This window comes from Helicoverpa zea, chromosome 19, assembly GCF_022581195.2.
Source record: "Helicoverpa zea isolate HzStark_Cry1AcR chromosome 19, ilHelZeax1.1, whole genome shotgun sequence".
Classification (NCBI taxonomy): Eukaryota; Metazoa; Arthropoda; class Insecta; order Lepidoptera; family Noctuidae; genus Helicoverpa; species Helicoverpa zea.
The window spans coordinates 1,557,658-1,574,236 of NC_061470.1; the positions used below are offsets into that span (position 1 = coordinate 1,557,658).

Consider the following 16,579-nt stretch of genomic DNA (forward strand, 5'->3'; position numbering starts at 1 on the left):
TGAAAATTCATAGGAAACAGTTTTTTTTTAAAAGAAAATTGATATTTATCTTGCCGGTGAACTTGGACTAAGAGTTTTATTTAAAAAAAATCTTATCTGCTGAAAATCTTTGAGGTATGAATTAACTGAGTTTCTATTGACTTTAAAAAAAACCTGTATTTTTTTTAAACTGAGTTAATGAAGTTGAAGAATCTTAATGAGTCACCCAACACAATTAGGGTTTTTATGTGTTTCGATTAAAGAACAAGATATATTTTACGAGCAGCGAGGAATTTTAACAACTCCGAGTGATCCTAATTGTGCGACTAATAAGAGATAAAGCATTGTTCGCAATAACGAGTTACAATGATCGGCCTGTCTTTATTACAAGTTCACACGAACCGCCCGTTAGCCAGCGAAGGTCCAACGTTCAGTCAAACAATGACCCAATTGACGTGAAATGGAAACTGCATAGAGAGTGCAACACGGACGTAGGTGCAGTGGATGCAGCACCGCCGGGACATGTGCATCGCGCGACCTTCAGGTTTCACTGGCGCAGGACATTCCGTCACGTCGTCGCTGACGTGGAGAGAAACGCGCCCAAATTCGCGACGACGCGCCTGACACAATGCCGGTTCATCGGCACCGCGCCGTCCGCACTCCGCACCCTCCGCCCCCCCCCCCTCGCCCCCGCACCCACACCTGCGTGTGCGCAGGTACAGCCTGCCCCCCCACCCGCCCCCGCCCGCAGCGCCCGCCATCTTGAATTCCGCTCACTGAGTGAGAGCCGCGGCGAGTCGCGGCGAGCACGTACCGGTCCGCCCGCGAACCTAACGCGACAATATTTGTGTTTTCAAGTGATTCAGTGTGATGTTGTGATAGTGCAGTGACGAAATGGAGTCGACGCCGATATGTCGGTGCCGCGTGCTCTACCTCGGCTCGGCCGTGCCGCAGCAGAGCAAAGACGGACTGCAAGGCATCCAGGAACCGCTGCGCGAGCTGTACCCGGACAAGGGCGCCACGAGCGGCGGCATCGACTCGTGGCTGTCCGTGTGGTCCAACGGCATCCTGCTGGAGAACATCGACGAGAGCGGCTCGCGCGTGGCGCGCTTCTTCCCCATCTCCAGCCTGCACTACTGCGCCGCAGTCCGACGCGTCACGGTGGAGGCGGCGCCGCGCTTCCTGCCGCTGGACTCGCCCTTCGCCCGCGCGCCGGCGCCGCGCCGCCCGCCGCTGTTCGCGGCCGTGCTGCGCCGCACGCAGGGCATCAAGGTGCTGGAGTGCCACGCCTTCATCTGCCGCCGCGAGGCCGCGGCCAACGCGCTCGTGCGCTGCTGCTTCCACGCGTACGCCGACAGCTCCTACGCCAAGCGTCTCGAGGCCGAGCGGGCGCCCTCGCACCTGCCGCCTGATCCTGACGAGGAGCTGGAGGCATACGACGGCGATGAGAACCACAAGGTGTGGGTCGGAGACGCCGAGCGAGACGATGCCAGCGACGATATCCCGCACCCCGCGCGAGCGCCGCGCCCCCGACAGATCACACGACCTGCCTCCGTGCCGCCGCCGCCGCCGCCGCCCGAGGAGCCTAAGAAGAAGACCGCCACCGCTAAGAAGACGAAAAAGAAGTCTTCGGCATCAGCTGATGAGTTATACGCGGGGCCAGCGCCCATGATGAACGGCCGGTCGCTTGGACGAGCGCCGCCCGCCTGGGCCGCCGCACATCCCATGGTGCTAGTGGCGCACCCCGCTGCTACGCTGCCGCACGCTCGGCCAGCGACACTGGGTCACCGGGGCCGCGTGCCGGCCGCGCTGGCCGCCGGGCCCTTCCCGCCGGGGCCGCCGGGCCCCCCGGGCCCCGGGCGCGGGCGCCTGCAGTACGCCACGGTGGACCCGCGGCGCTCGAAGCCGCCGCCGGCCGCGATGAAGGCGGCGCAGAGCATGACGGGGCTGGAGGCGGTGGAGGACGCGGGCGGCATCTACAGGAAGAAGGGCCATCTGAACGAGCGCGCCTTCTCCTATAGCATCCGACAGGAGCACCGCAGCAGGTCGCACGGCTCTCTCGCCAACCTGAAGTTTGCAGCTCCACCTGAGGTACGTGCTGCTATTTACTGCTACACATAGTTTTCCTGCATCTCCTTTTTTTAGCGTTTTATTGCTAAACAACGGAAAACTATAGGCTACCTTTAAAAGGTGTCGAAGACCGGCCGCGTCTAGGAAGGCACTAAAGTCCGCATTCCGAGACAACCGGTACTCGCACTAGCAGGGATTCAAACCTACGTTACGCGTAAGATTTCCGCTTCTTTGCCATCGTTGGCTGTTTAACCCTTCCACTATAAATATTCATGGGGCAATCGGGGCCCATACGCGGAGGGTCAAGATAATAAAATGAGTGGTCGCAGCAGCTTTCTCTATAATGAAGTGGATTCGCTAACAAAGGGTCGGCGCGGTCCCGCCGCGTTACGTCATCGATGTGTGTATGTGTGTGTGAGGCTGTGTGTGTACGTAATTATCGTGTCAAGAGCGATTGCTTGCAAAATTGTTTTTGATGAAGACGGTACTTTAGGGTCTTTGAATGTGGGATGTTTTAAAGAATTGTAAGTAAGCCTGCTCAAGCGTACCATGATTTCGAAATCAACATTTTCCTGGCAATGTAATCTGAGTAGAATACGTTTCTATACGATATACTTACCTACAAAGTCTAGGCTACCTACATGTTGCAATAAAGATAGTTTTTACAATGATCACGAGTGTTCGCGAGGTGTCTTACAAATGACCTTCGTGCCTGCAATTTAAATGTATTTAACAGATTATTCTCGAAGCCAATAACTAGCGTGGTTAAAAATAAAAATAATATCTCAAACTCAGTAAAAAAATGTAAGGATTTTAGCTTCTCCAGAGATTGAAACATTCATTGTTGAGATTTTCAGCGAGACCATTCATAACAACTTGCTATTTGTTTATCTTTGTTAGTTTGTAAGCTAAGAAACATTGCAACAGATAGATCTCGTAAAACGGCAAAGTAAATAAATAGTAAATGGGTTGATCTTTAGGTTAAGCAGTGCTTGGCGAGGCGAGGTGGATGGCTGATCATCATTTCAAGACGAGTTCCTCCGTGTTGAGGAAGGCACGTTAGATTTGTGGGTCCCGATTACCATTTGAACATTTTTGACAGTCGCTAAAACAGCCTTACCAAGGGGTAAAAAGCCGGGCAACTTTGTCGAAAAGTCACACAGGCAGTTGTTCTATGTAAAACATTGGTACTCACCTGCATCCAGTTAGACTGGAAGTCGACCCCAAAATAGTTAGGAAAGGATTAGTCAGATGTATGATGGATCTCATAAAATATCTGAAAATGCATTAAATTTCAGGATTTCTAACCAAAATTGTAGCTATGGTATGCACTGAAATGTAAATATTGCAATCAAAAAACTGCATCCAGTTCTAAATATAAAGTTTTATGAGTTTGTAAATACGAGACTGGTATTCAGACGTTATGTTGTAAGAAAGAAAAGAAAGAAAGAAAAATAAAATGTTTATTGAAAAAATATTAAACTAGCTAAAAAACATCATCCTCCAAGCCTTTTTCCCAACTATGATGGGGTCGGCTTCCAGTCTAACCTAAAGTAAACTAGCGAAAACTAACATTAAGATTTTAGTTTCTGAAAATTGTTGGGAAATATCAGATTTACAGAGCTGGTTACCAAAACTTTGCTGGCTCCATACCGAATTTCTTCCAAACCGAAGCATCTTACGCTGAAAGCGTATTAATGAACTTTCGTTTTCATGACAAAAACAATACATATACAATTTAGAAAAAAAGGAGCATTGGGATAGGTCATGATATTTAGTGTCTAACGTTTCGGAGGTCATAATAAAAGTATGTCATTTCTGTCCGTCACTATACGTGCGAGTAGTAAATTGCTCAAGATGTACGTTTGAGAAGGTAAGTACTTGTGTTAAGGTCGCGTCGCGTCACCGAGCTGTCAATACAATGCAATGTTATAGCATACATTAAAGTTTGGTTCTGTAATAGCATACTTAGTGATCTTTAGAGATGTATAGCAAGTTATAGTTAAGTAAGCAAGAGTGTATAGTATAGAGGTACAATAAGTTTTGAAGTCAAGGTATTTTGATGTTCGCCAGATACATATTATTAACGTTTGTTTGTACCTAATGTTATTGGGTCGGAGAAGCGTTTTTCATCACTATTATTGCTAGGTACCTATCAATGAAAATATTCGAACAAACACTAAATATATTTTTTTACGTGGTCGATTCAAAAATCTCCTTTTTGGGTCGTACGTTCGAGCCAGGAAATTTTGAATTATTTTTATTATGATTCTCCAAAATAGATATGTACCACATCTGCTGTATATACTAGTCAAGGTATGAAGATATGTCGCGTGTCGCAAGTCTGCTGTAACAGCGATTAGTCGCAGCCGTCAAACCAGTCGCTGTCGTTAGCGCAACTGTAGTTTATTGAACTACATTCGATAGTAGTTCCCGCGGCTTTGCTTGCCTTCTGAGAAGTCGTAGAGTAGATCCACTGTACCGATTGTAAAGCTGAAGTATGTTTGTTTGTTGAAACGTGCTATTCTTAGGAACTACTGATCGGATTTGAAAAGTTCTTTCAGTGTTAGATATCCCATGTATAGAGTTAAACTGTAGGCTCCTTATCCAGGTGCGGAGTAGTTCCAACGGAATCCGATCAGTGTGACACGGAATGCATTTCTAGTATAAGTCAAATCCCTTGATAATTCTCTCTTAATCAAAGAAGTACTGACTTCTGTCATCATCATCTGCCTAACCTTTTCCCAACTATGTTGGGGTCGGCTTCTAGTCTAACCGGTTGCAGCTGAGTACCAGTGTTTTACAAGGATCAACTGCCTACCTGACCTCCTCAACCCAGTTACCCTGGCAATCCGGTACTCCTTAATTCAAATAAAAATCTGATAACCAGTCTTGGTTATCAGAATTTTTGGCCTCTGACTATGACTAAGCCTGCCTATCAAATCTTTATTCAAAATACCTAATAATAAATTGACCTACAATCTGCGTCCTCTAGAGTACAAATGACGCAGTTAAAAGTTATTTCAGACAAAAACAAACTAATGGAAACTACGTAGCTATGAAATAATAAACAGATCCTTTTTTGCAATATTCTAAATAATACGAACTAAGAATGTAGATATTATGAGCTCATCTCGTTAGCTGAGACGTGAAAAAAAACGTTACCTGCATAATATGTCGATAGCATACTGATTTTTACTATATCATTTCCCTCTTATTGTCGTATTTCTCTCTTATTATATACTTATAAACATTGATTAACGAGTTCAAGTGTATCCAAGTTTCAACCGAAGCTAAATGTGTAACAACTTTCTTCCCTTAATGCCTGTAGCACACCTCCGCTGCGACACCCAAAGGGCGAAACCGCCATAGTTTCGCTGTGAGTTGTGAGTTGTTGGGCGGCGAAACAATAGCAAAATTCCCTGCTCTAACGTACAAAACTGTTTGAGACAAGAAAGAGACAATGTCATAGTCAGTTTTGTACGTTAGAGCAGGGAATTTCGCTATTGTTTCGCCGCCCAACAACTCACAACTCACAGCGAAACTATGGCGGTTTCGCCCTTTGGGTTTCGCAGCGGAGGTGTGCTACAGGCATTAAGGTGTAACTTTAATGCCATACCAATAATTACTGGTACTTTGAACCTGATGACAATAGAACCATTTGGAAAGTATAACATAGTAATGACAAAATATTTATTTAAATCTAGTAACCGATGGATATACAGAGTGTGTCGTTCATAATCACATTAAATCCTATCGCATATACTTTATGATATTCTATGGCGAATTGTAAAAAAAATAACCTAATCCATTCAGTGGTTTAACCACAGGAGTCATTTTTCGTTTTTATAATTTACAACATGATGTGTAAAGCAGAGATAAAGTTAGGGGTATCGAATGTTTTGATCAGTTGACAGCTGTCAGTTTTCAAGGGAGAATTTCAGTTGTTTGTGTGTTGTGACTTTTATATGGTGTTCTAATTTTCGCACATTTTTATTCTATTTACTTTGTTTGAAAAATTCATTTTTTTATTTTTACGTATATTTCTTTTTTATTTCTGTTAATCGACATATATTAACCAGTATATTAACGCATTTCATTTAATGTTATTATGAACGACACACCCGATATAGAAAATTTGCGCGAACAAACAAAAAAAAAAAAACTTCGTTTTGAGAAGTCGGTTAAAATGCATTTTTCTAAAGGGTTCTTAGACTCACAGACACGAACATAGTCACTATTTGCCTAAGTTTCACGTTTTCAGCCTTGTTTCTACCTGAACAAACAAACATAAATCATTATTTATCTTGTTGTCAGATTCACGTTAGTTTTCCTCAATAAATCACGTCATCTCAGTAATGATTGCGAAGAATGCTATGTTAATGATTACTGCAGGAGTCAGGGACGATGACTTCATGATTATTGTGTTTAACGTTATATTATAGTCATTCAGTTTTTTAGTAATTTTGCTAACTTAATTAATATACGTGGGTCTATATAGTACCAATCAAGGAAGGAAACACCTTTTATAGAAAATAGTTAACGCCTTGTCAAGTATTATTGAGAGTAAATAAGATTAGTATTAAAAGATGCTGTCATTTGAATGAGTTCTTTTAATAAAAGTCATAAATTCCTGTAACATACTAAAAATAAAATGAAATGATCAATTTGTAATACGACAGCACATATCGTGGGCGCGCGTTGATGTCTTTTATATCGAAAATATGCGTGTAAATTATTTTATACAATTCTGAGTTGCCCACACTATTTCAAACTTTACTACAATTTTGTTTGCTAGTCAGTCTTTTCCCAACTATGCTGGGGTCGGCTTCCAGTCTAACCGTATGCAGCTTAGTACCAGTGTTTACTTAGAGAACCTGTTTATCTGACCTCAACCCAGCAAACACTTGCAGAATGAAGTAGAAAAAAACGAAGCAACAGAGCCCTCATTACTTTAACAAAACACCTCAAAATTCACCTCAAAGCAACAACCGTGAATATAAACTAAATAACTAAATCAACTTCATACAACACAGTTACACTGCACTACTTTACTTTACCCGTGAGACTGCTATTGTCAACATTACCATCTTATGCCCACCACGCCTCAAACAAAAATGAACCTTATTTCTTTGTAATAAGGGTGATATGAAGTGTATTTGTAGCGTGGTGTTAGGGGTCCCACGGTGGATGGGCGGTCAATGTTCGTAGGTTGAGTTTTTTTTAAAGATACTTGATTGAAGAGTGACGAGGGGTGTCTTAGTACGGTGAGATATATAATTGCAATATGTATAGGGGAATTGTAGTTTTTTAATGTTTAATAGTGTTCATGGTAGGTGTTCAATTGACCATTGCTGAAAGGGTTAACTGACTTGGAAAAAAATCTACCCCTCTTGTTGATAAACATAAATAAAAGTTCCACTATTATGAATAATATCAGAAGTATTAACTGGGAATAACTCAATTCCACGTTATTTAATAAGAGAATATTAAACTTTGAGAACTTTACGAAAAAAAAAAATGCAAAAATGTTGTAAATTACATACTGAAATGTTACCGTTGCCTTAATTATTTTGAAATTACTAATTACACGAGATACATAAATATTGTAATGCCAGTCTTTCAGTCTGTTCACTAGTTTCTATCAAAGTATGTATTACTGAACTATTATTGATACAGTCTTGCCAAACATAACACACATAATATGTGTTATTCACAAACACAGATGTTTTGAAAACATTCGCTATTTGTAGTTCAGCCAGCTGAAGTATTATTTATATCCCAAATACATACATTGTTACATAATATTAAATATTTATTTAGCCGCATTTTTTCTCATCTCGTAATGTATATTTTTAAATTACATTTAATTGCCTCACGACGTAAAATTATAAAGATTTGGTTAAATATGAATTACCGACAGTTAAACTGTCTATATGTCGTATCTGTATATATGACTGATGACGAAACGTTAACTTATTAACTTAAATTTAATTATTAACTTAAATTATTAACGTTAATTACCAACAACAAAAAAGTGTGATAATACCATGCTTACTAGCAATCCTTAAGTGTTTTGTCAGATTTTGACTATAAGGGAAACGAGAGAGAGAGTGAAACATAAACTAATTCCTGTCAACTTAAAATCCTTGTATTCCAAATTAATTACCAAATACCTAACCAGTACTAGTTCCAAGCACGTGTAATGTTATTAAATACTAGCTTTTGCCCGCGGCTTCGCTCCCGTCAACTGACTTCTCTACTTTACCCTATTTTTTTTTTCATAAGAACCTTCTCCTGACAATAACAAACACAACAAAAAAAAGAATTAGCCAAATTGGTCCAGGCGCTGTTGAGTTATGCGCAAGTCTCCCTCCTGGACACGATCTCCCGAGAAGAGTCTGGCAGTCTCTAAACAGACTCCGAACACAGGTAGGCCGGAGCAAAGATAATCGATCCAGGTGGGGCTTCGCGGGCGGGGCGGACCTTGGGTGCGAGTGCGGGGCTGCCGTGCAGACGATGTCCCACCTAATCGCATGTCCACTGTGCCCTGAAACCTGCTCGCGGGAGGACTTAATGAGCGCATCCGGCCGTGCTCTCGCTGTGGCGGAATATTGGGCTGACATAGTGTAGTCTCATATGACATGTCATCGACTCGAAAGAAGAAGAACCAACACATTTTGCGATTCATTTTTATATTATAGATAACTGAGAGGACAATGTGTAGACAATTGCAATGAATCTTTTTTTTATGAGCCTATACTACAGACTGTCTTTTTTTTTTTCACACACAAGTGAAGTCCATTGGCCACAGCAGAATGCATCAGAGCCATCAATTATCACTTTCGCTGCGTTGCATAACGTTGCATATCTCCACGATATTATGATATTACTCGGTGCAGAGCGATAATCGGGCTTCGTTCCGACCCAACTCACTTGAGTCTCAAGCTTAGAGCATTGAATAAACTGGAGGTGCCTGAGCGCAAACCTCTGTGCGAAAAAGTCTGCCAATTTTGTAGTTCTGTATACTCGTCATATGAGGTAATTGCTGTCCACTGCTGAACGGTCCATCCTAGTCTAGGGAAGCTCGGGATTTCTGTATTGTTCGTCTACGACTATGAAGCCTCGAGCAAGTATTTTCAATACTTAAAAGGAGCTTTTCCATGTAAGATAGGTACTTGTGCTACTTGTCAAATAATTAACATAATGACGACATAATTCTTTTACAGTATATGTATTAAATAGTGATGATAAGTCACTCATGTATTTTCAATAACTTCTTCATGTACGAGCAAAAACTTGATGCACACTTTTACATACAAGTATGACTGGTCTTGCACCCTTGCCCGATGGGAAGGCAAGGCAAAGGCGAAGACAAACAATACCGTGTCCATTTAGTTCAATGCTCTAAGACCTGAAGCAATATTCTGATCTAGATTGTGAAGAAAAAACTGCGGCTATTTGATCAGCTGCTTGTAAGAAAATAAAGCAAAAATCATATTTCTTTGCGCTCTAAAAAATATGATAGGTACGTGATTTAGTACGAACGGTGTATGTTTGTTTCTTTGGTCATTTATTTTGCAACGTTACTTCAGCGAAAATATCGAATGGGTCTTTACAAATTCAGTAATTCGTTTTTTCAACTAATCGTATTCTGCTAGTTGTTTCACAGAAGTTCTGAGATAACCTCCGAGATCTGTTAAAAATAGCCTCCGGTGTATTGCTAGGCTCTGTATTATCTGTGTACCTTCCATTTTCATATTTTTAATCATTAAATATTTTATCATTTAAGTCGGTTCAGTAATTTTTGCGTTACAGCTCGACAGACAGACTGACGCAGGTCCTAAGATTTACTCATTTAGCAAAGGACCTACTGCTGTGGGTGGGGCCTCTTCGGGGTATCGTTTTCAAAAGAAACTACAATATATCGCAAAATATTTCAGTGATTTTGACTCAGAACAAAAAAAGGGTCTATTTCTTCCTCATCACCGAAAACTAGAACTTGAACCAGAAGAAAAAAAATTAAGGTCTATTTCTCGCTCATAACCAAAAACATAAAACAAATACTCCAAAACTAAGTAGGTCATTGTTCTCACATAATTGTCGGCATCGAGAGTTATTACCAATATAACGTTAGCTATTGTTTTTCACCCGGTCTCGCTTGGCTGGCCCGCCGTAATTACCGAACGCCGACTGTTAAGTAAATAACAATGCCTTCCAAAGTGTTTTTAACGTTTCCGCAATTCCAATTGGGTGTGAAGTATTTCTTTTAATTGAGTTTTAATAAAAGTTGCATGTTAATATTGTTTATTGCAGAATTGTAGATACATATTAAATAATATATTTTATGTTGCAAAATAAGAAATAACATTTTTAAGCCGTGTTTACAATTACGAGTATATTTTAAAGTATGTATTGGTTTAGATTAATTTATATTATCCCTGTATGTTTTCAACGGTCGTTCTGAGAAGTTAGAAGCCCAACAAGCGACAATCAGTCTTACTAAAATATATCGGTAACCACGTCATGAAGGTTAGATTGGCTGTCGCTCTGTGAAAAACACTGATACGCAGTTGCTTACAAAACTACCTATAATATTTGATACTCAATTTCATTCACATAGTCGTGAAAAAGCTAGTTACATGATGAAATAACTACCTATAAAATTCGAAAGTCCATAACTTTCCTCGCAACTACTAAAACTCAAAAATATCGTACAATTAGCGACAATTTTCAAAAAGAGATCGCCAACCGACGACCATAAACAAAAACTAGTTATCTATTACCGGCCATAAAAAAACCTCGTAGAAAAACTCTATGGCCTACAATAAGACCTTGTCACAGCCAATTAATCTAGTAAATCAGGGGTTTGTGATACTGTTAGAATTGTTAGAAGTCACATTAAGAGTACACACTGCAAACTTTTAGTCGGCCGATAGATTGTTTCGGCTCAAAAAATCAGTATGAAGATGAATGGTAGTACGCACATTACAAAGATCAGGTATTTAGCCGGTATCTTTGGTACTTTGATTGAATTCACGATTTTCTTAAAGGAATAATTTTTTGCATCCATCGGCCCAACCAGCTATTTGTCCCGATTTGTATATGTTGATCCGATAATAATTTAGTTTTCTTTAAAGAAAATCTTGATTCCAATCAGTTTTCAGTTGGTCTGATACCGGCCGACCCGATCTTTATAATGTGTGTACTATCATTGATCTCCATACTGATTTATGAGCCCATACAAACTATCGGCCGACTTAAAGTTTGCAGTGTGTGTACTGTTAGAAGTCATATTAATGGCATATAGCATGTTATTAACATACGATAGTCTGTTCTATAAAACAAATGTGCGTAACTTTCGCGGGTTGTCCCTCAATTAGTAACGGAATGTCGTGTCAATCGCTTGTTAGGGTTGACACGGCATTTTTAATGGAATAATTAAGTTTTCAGCTGAAATATAGAAATAATGTAAATAAATAAATAATGTCGCGACACCTTTCCACACACGGTCGGTTAGCCCCATGGTAAGTTATTTATTAACTTGTGTTATGGATGCTAACACAACTGATAAACTACATATAGCTACATATATACATATTTATAAATACATAATAGTAACACCCAGACCACGGCCAATAAGCATGCTCATCACACAAATATCGACCGAACCGGGAATCGAACCCGGGACCTCAGGTTCGGCAGTCCGGCTTGGTGACCTTTGCGCCACAGAGGTCGTCACAATGTTATTACTTAATAGTTTTGTACACGTGTATCTTAGGGGGATTCCAATTTTGTCAGTTATGTAGTAGTCCAATAGGTGTTTCTTAACATAAGCTGGGCTTGAATCAATTACTTGGATGTTATGTAGATAAAGAAGGCTCGGTTAAGCTATATTGAATTTTATATTACCTATGTATATGATCAACAGTTTTTACTCGAGACAAATGAACAAAAATCATCATTGCACACAATAAAATCGCCAAATAAGTGTTCCTACCTGCCATTCTTTACGTAAACTTCAAAAGTACGGTTTACCAGCAAAGAAATCTTACCTGAATGTACCTGCACTGGTTGTCAAAAGCGGCAGTTATCTGTTGGTTTACTTTTAACATAATAAACATTTACCTGTCACGAAATTCACCCTCTTTGACTTATCTCTTTCTTTGAAAAACTTGCTACCTGCTTGTAGGTTAATGCTGCGTATTTTTGTTTACAACTTTTTTCTACCCAATGGTGTTATAGTACACGGAAGTGCATAGTATTGCTGATATTCAAACGAGAAAAAATAAAATAAAACGATGTGATTGGTCATTTGTTTTATCTCTAAAACGATTGAACTGTTTGAGTAGAAATAAATGAAAATTGCCCTTCCGGCTTCCGTAACTGCTGAAATTCGCGAAAAACACTATTTTGCTCTCATTAAAACACCTACATCGGAATTGAGATAAAATACCGACTTTCAAACTAAAAGAGGTTCCTCCTTTGTTTGCTAGTCGGTTATTTTGTCTAGTTGTCACCCCTATAACCTAAGGCTAATCAATATAGCGGTGCGTTTGAACCGCATTGTTTAACAGCTGACTGCGCTGTGATTAACTTCGCGTTTTCCTTATAACGTGGCTACAATAGTTCGCTCATAGGCTGGGAATTATTTAGTGTATCAGTCTGTTGACTTCATGACACCTCGTGGCTTGTAGACAGTTTTTTAAACAACTTAGAGATACTTTATATAATAAGCCATTAAATAATTTATGATGTTAAAAAGCTATGTTTTGACAAATTCTCAACACTTTTAATTCTGTCTTAAACAAAATTTTTAGAAAATTCGTAAGGTATCAAAGTTTGTTCGTTTGTTTGAACGCGTTAAACTTGCAAATTACTGGTCAGATAAAAAAAGACTTACAGTGTTGGGTAGCCCATTTATCAAGGAAGGATATAAGCAATTTTTTTATCCGAGTCCACTCAATAGTTCTTTCGTGTGTGACTGGTGTCTATAGATAGATAAATGTCACAAGACATATTATTTTATTAGAGGACTTAAATTGCTTTTATATTTCCAAAATATTAACACCTACAAACAAATGAATTTCACTTTCTTTCCGTTTTGGTTTAGATGTGGATTCTGACCACTTTCACTATTGAACCAAAAATACTTAATGATGTACTGAAATACGTAGATAGGTACCTACTTAACTTGATAAGCTATAACTATAATATAAACAAAGTATAATATACCAAGGCCAAAGTCAGTGTTAGATATCAAGAACAAGCATTACATAATATTACCATATAGAGAAACATATTATACTAAATCTTCTAATATTCAGATCAAGTCGACTAGCTCTTGTATAATCTTAAAATAAAAGATTTTATTTAAATGTTATTGTTAATTTTAGTAATGTGACAAAGTTGTGACAAAAATGCGGATGTTTTTGAATTTTCTATTGTATATGTATTTGTAAATATATATATCACGATACATATGTGTTTAGCAATCCAGTCTTACCGTGGGTATTGGGTTGTCCGGGAAACTGGGTTGAGGAGGTCAGACAGGGCAGTCGCTCCTTGTAAAACACTAGTACTCAGCTGTATATGGTTAGATCCCAACATAGTTGGGAAAAGACAAGGCAGATTATGATTTCTAAGTATACTCAAAACGTAAAATTATTTCGTAAAAACAGTAATAAAATAACTATTGTATGACTTAATAGCAGGAATATAAAAATAACATGCCACACATACACAATATAAAGTACAAAAGTATTAAAAAATTCTCAAACTATACTTTACCTCCGTGTGAACATACAGACGTAAAAGTGTGTAAGGGAAAACTAGTTCTACCCATTAACACAGAAGATGGACGGCTAAAAAAATTTCGAAAGTACATAACAACTTCAAAAACGATGTTCAAGATACTTCAGTACTTTTGATATTTACATAACAACCAGTTATAAATGTTTAACGACGATTTCTTAGGAAACTCGGAGCGTTTTACACGAATTTCGTTCCGCCATTTTGGTTTTATAAAGTGTAGTTTATGGTACGTATATAGTTTTTTTATGTGTGTCATTAAATAGCCTTGCTGTGTGATTTTAGTTTCGATTTATTTTTCTTGTAGCTGACTAGAATAAATAATGTGGTAGTAGAAATAAAGGAATTTTTGTTGTGTTGCAAAGAGTTCTATGGAAATTACGTGTAGGCTGGGCACAGGCCTCCTCTCACACGGAGAAGGATTGAGCGACAATGATTAAGTCTTTATTGGGCAAAAATCAACGTTAAATACACCTAATAACCTATAAACCTATTTAGTTAGGAACAGGTTAGGTTAGGAGTTTTATTGGGCAAAAATTAGGTGAACGGTCTTTAGGTGTATTTAACGTTGATTTTATTGGGCAAAAATCAACGTTAAATACACCTAAAGACCGTTTATTTAGTTAGGAACGGTTAGCGACAATGATTAAGTCTTTATTGGGCAAAAATCAACGTTAAATACACCTAAAGACCGTTTATTTAGTTAGGAACGGTCTTTAGGTGTATTTAACGTTGATTTTTGCCCAATAAAGACTTAATCATTGTCGCTCAATCCTTCTCCGTGTGGGAGGAGGCCTGTGCCCAGCAATGGGAAGATAAAAAGGCTGATGATGAAATACTCCTCTATTGCTTCTATTTATTTATTTGGTATGGGATAAAATAAATCCAGGGATAGATACTTTATTAGGTACACAAATTCTTACATTTTTTATTTAAGTAGGTGACATAATGGGTGATCTTATCGTTTAGAACGGTCTCTTCCAGATAACTTTAGGTAATAGGTACAGTGTAGCTATCCAACAGTAAAATAATGTTTTAAGACGATTGAGTAGGTAGTTTCAGAGCCAAACAAACCAAGGAAAATGAATAATCCTCTTTGCAATATTAGTAGTATAGCCTAACTGATAGTTATAAAACGATCAGTTAGCCAACATCTGTCACAACAGCCGTGAAGATAAGGAAACGCCTCGATCACGTTCCGTCACTGTCTCGCTAACGGGACTCGAACCCGCGCTCTTGCGAAACCGCAGCTTTGATGTGCTGCGTCATCGCTTGACAAACTATTTGTGTCTGTTTTGTTAATCAGTTATTTAATTATGTTAAGGTATTTGCAATTAGTAAGTATTCAAAAGATTGTCTTGTTGGATGTCGGAAGAATTAATTTATTAGGTTTTTTTTTTACAAAAAGGTTGATAAACGATTACAAAAAACGGATCGCTCGGTTAGTGGGTTTTTCAAAATATTGTCTTGCTAGATGTCAAAAGTATGAATTTTGTCACATAATTCCATTTTTACATTATTGCAAGATTTCTAAAAGTTATATTTTGATAAAAAATGTGAAATTCTATTATCATGTTTTCTTGCACTTTCACTTTTCATTTTAGTCTGAAATTAGCTTATCATTGTCATAGTTCAACACAATATTATGACTTAAAAATAGCCATAACACTACCAAAACGGTAGAAAATACTCTTACAAATTAGTATATTTGTAAGAGTATTTTCTACCGTTTTGGTAAATAACGAAACACAACATTAAAATTATAATTTTTATTAAGGAAAAGAAAAAAACTATTACTCCATTTAAAAATAGCCATAACACTACCAAAACGGTAGAAAATACTCTTACAAATTAGTATATTTGTAAGAGTATTTTCTACCGTTTTGGTAAATAACGTAACACAACATTAAAATTATAATTTTTATTAAGGAAAAGAAAAAAACTATTACTCCATTTAAGTATACACTATCCACATTCATCAAGATATTGCTTATTCATAAGTTTCACATCTTTATACAAAAATCAACCTTATATTCTAAAGTATAAGGTTGAAAATCCAAGATGGCGGTGTGTTTATCTTTCGCGTCTCAAGCGCAATGGTTCGCGCATGCGTAGTTGCGCAATGCGCTGGTATGCACTACATACGTGCTACAGATATATATAGACTCTCTGGGTGTTAACAGCTGGTTTAATTTAACTCTTAGTTACGTTTTTCTTAGTTAATTATAACTTTAGTTCATTGCGTTTAAGTATTTGAAAGTTATACTTGTAATTTTGGTCTTAAAACTATTTTTTGCTACTAGAGAACTTACAGTCGTCAGAATAGAATAGAATTTTATTTTGCTCATATGGGTAAATAAATACAGAAGTCTTAAAATCACATCAAAGTCAAAATCAAGTTAAGAAGTCAGCATCGAATTATTTGAAGTAATGTTTTACTATGTTTAATTGTTGTAAACTTATTTCTAAGTACAAGCAATCAACATTTTCTTTTGAATATTATAATACGTTTGGTTCTCAGAACTTGTTAATAATCGACTGGTGGTACTAATTTTCTAAGTAGTCGAAGATTATAGTATGGATGGTGGTTAGACGAAGTTACAGCTTAAGATTATATGTAGATCCTGATGGGAAAAGCAACTTGAAGTACTTAACTTAGAAGAGAGGAACGATATCTATCTACATGTAGATATGAATTATTTTTCATAACTAGAAAATA

At 38.4% G+C, this 16,579-nt stretch overlaps 1 protein-coding gene across 2 annotated transcripts in view; it reads left to right on the top strand.

Moving 5' to 3' along the window:
- Nucleotides 1-760: 760 nt before the first annotated feature.
- Nucleotides 761-16,579, top strand: part of LOC124639494 (serine/arginine repetitive matrix protein 1) — a 37,959-nt gene continuing 22,140 nt past the window's right edge. For both annotated transcript variants that reach the window (XM_047176882.1, XM_047176883.1), the window contains exon 1: nucleotides 761-2,070. In XM_047176882.1, the coding sequence (XP_047032838.1) occupies nucleotides 874-2,070 (1,197 nt within the window). In that variant the 5' untranslated portion in view covers nucleotides 761-873. The remainder of the gene's footprint in view (nucleotides 2,071-16,579) is intronic.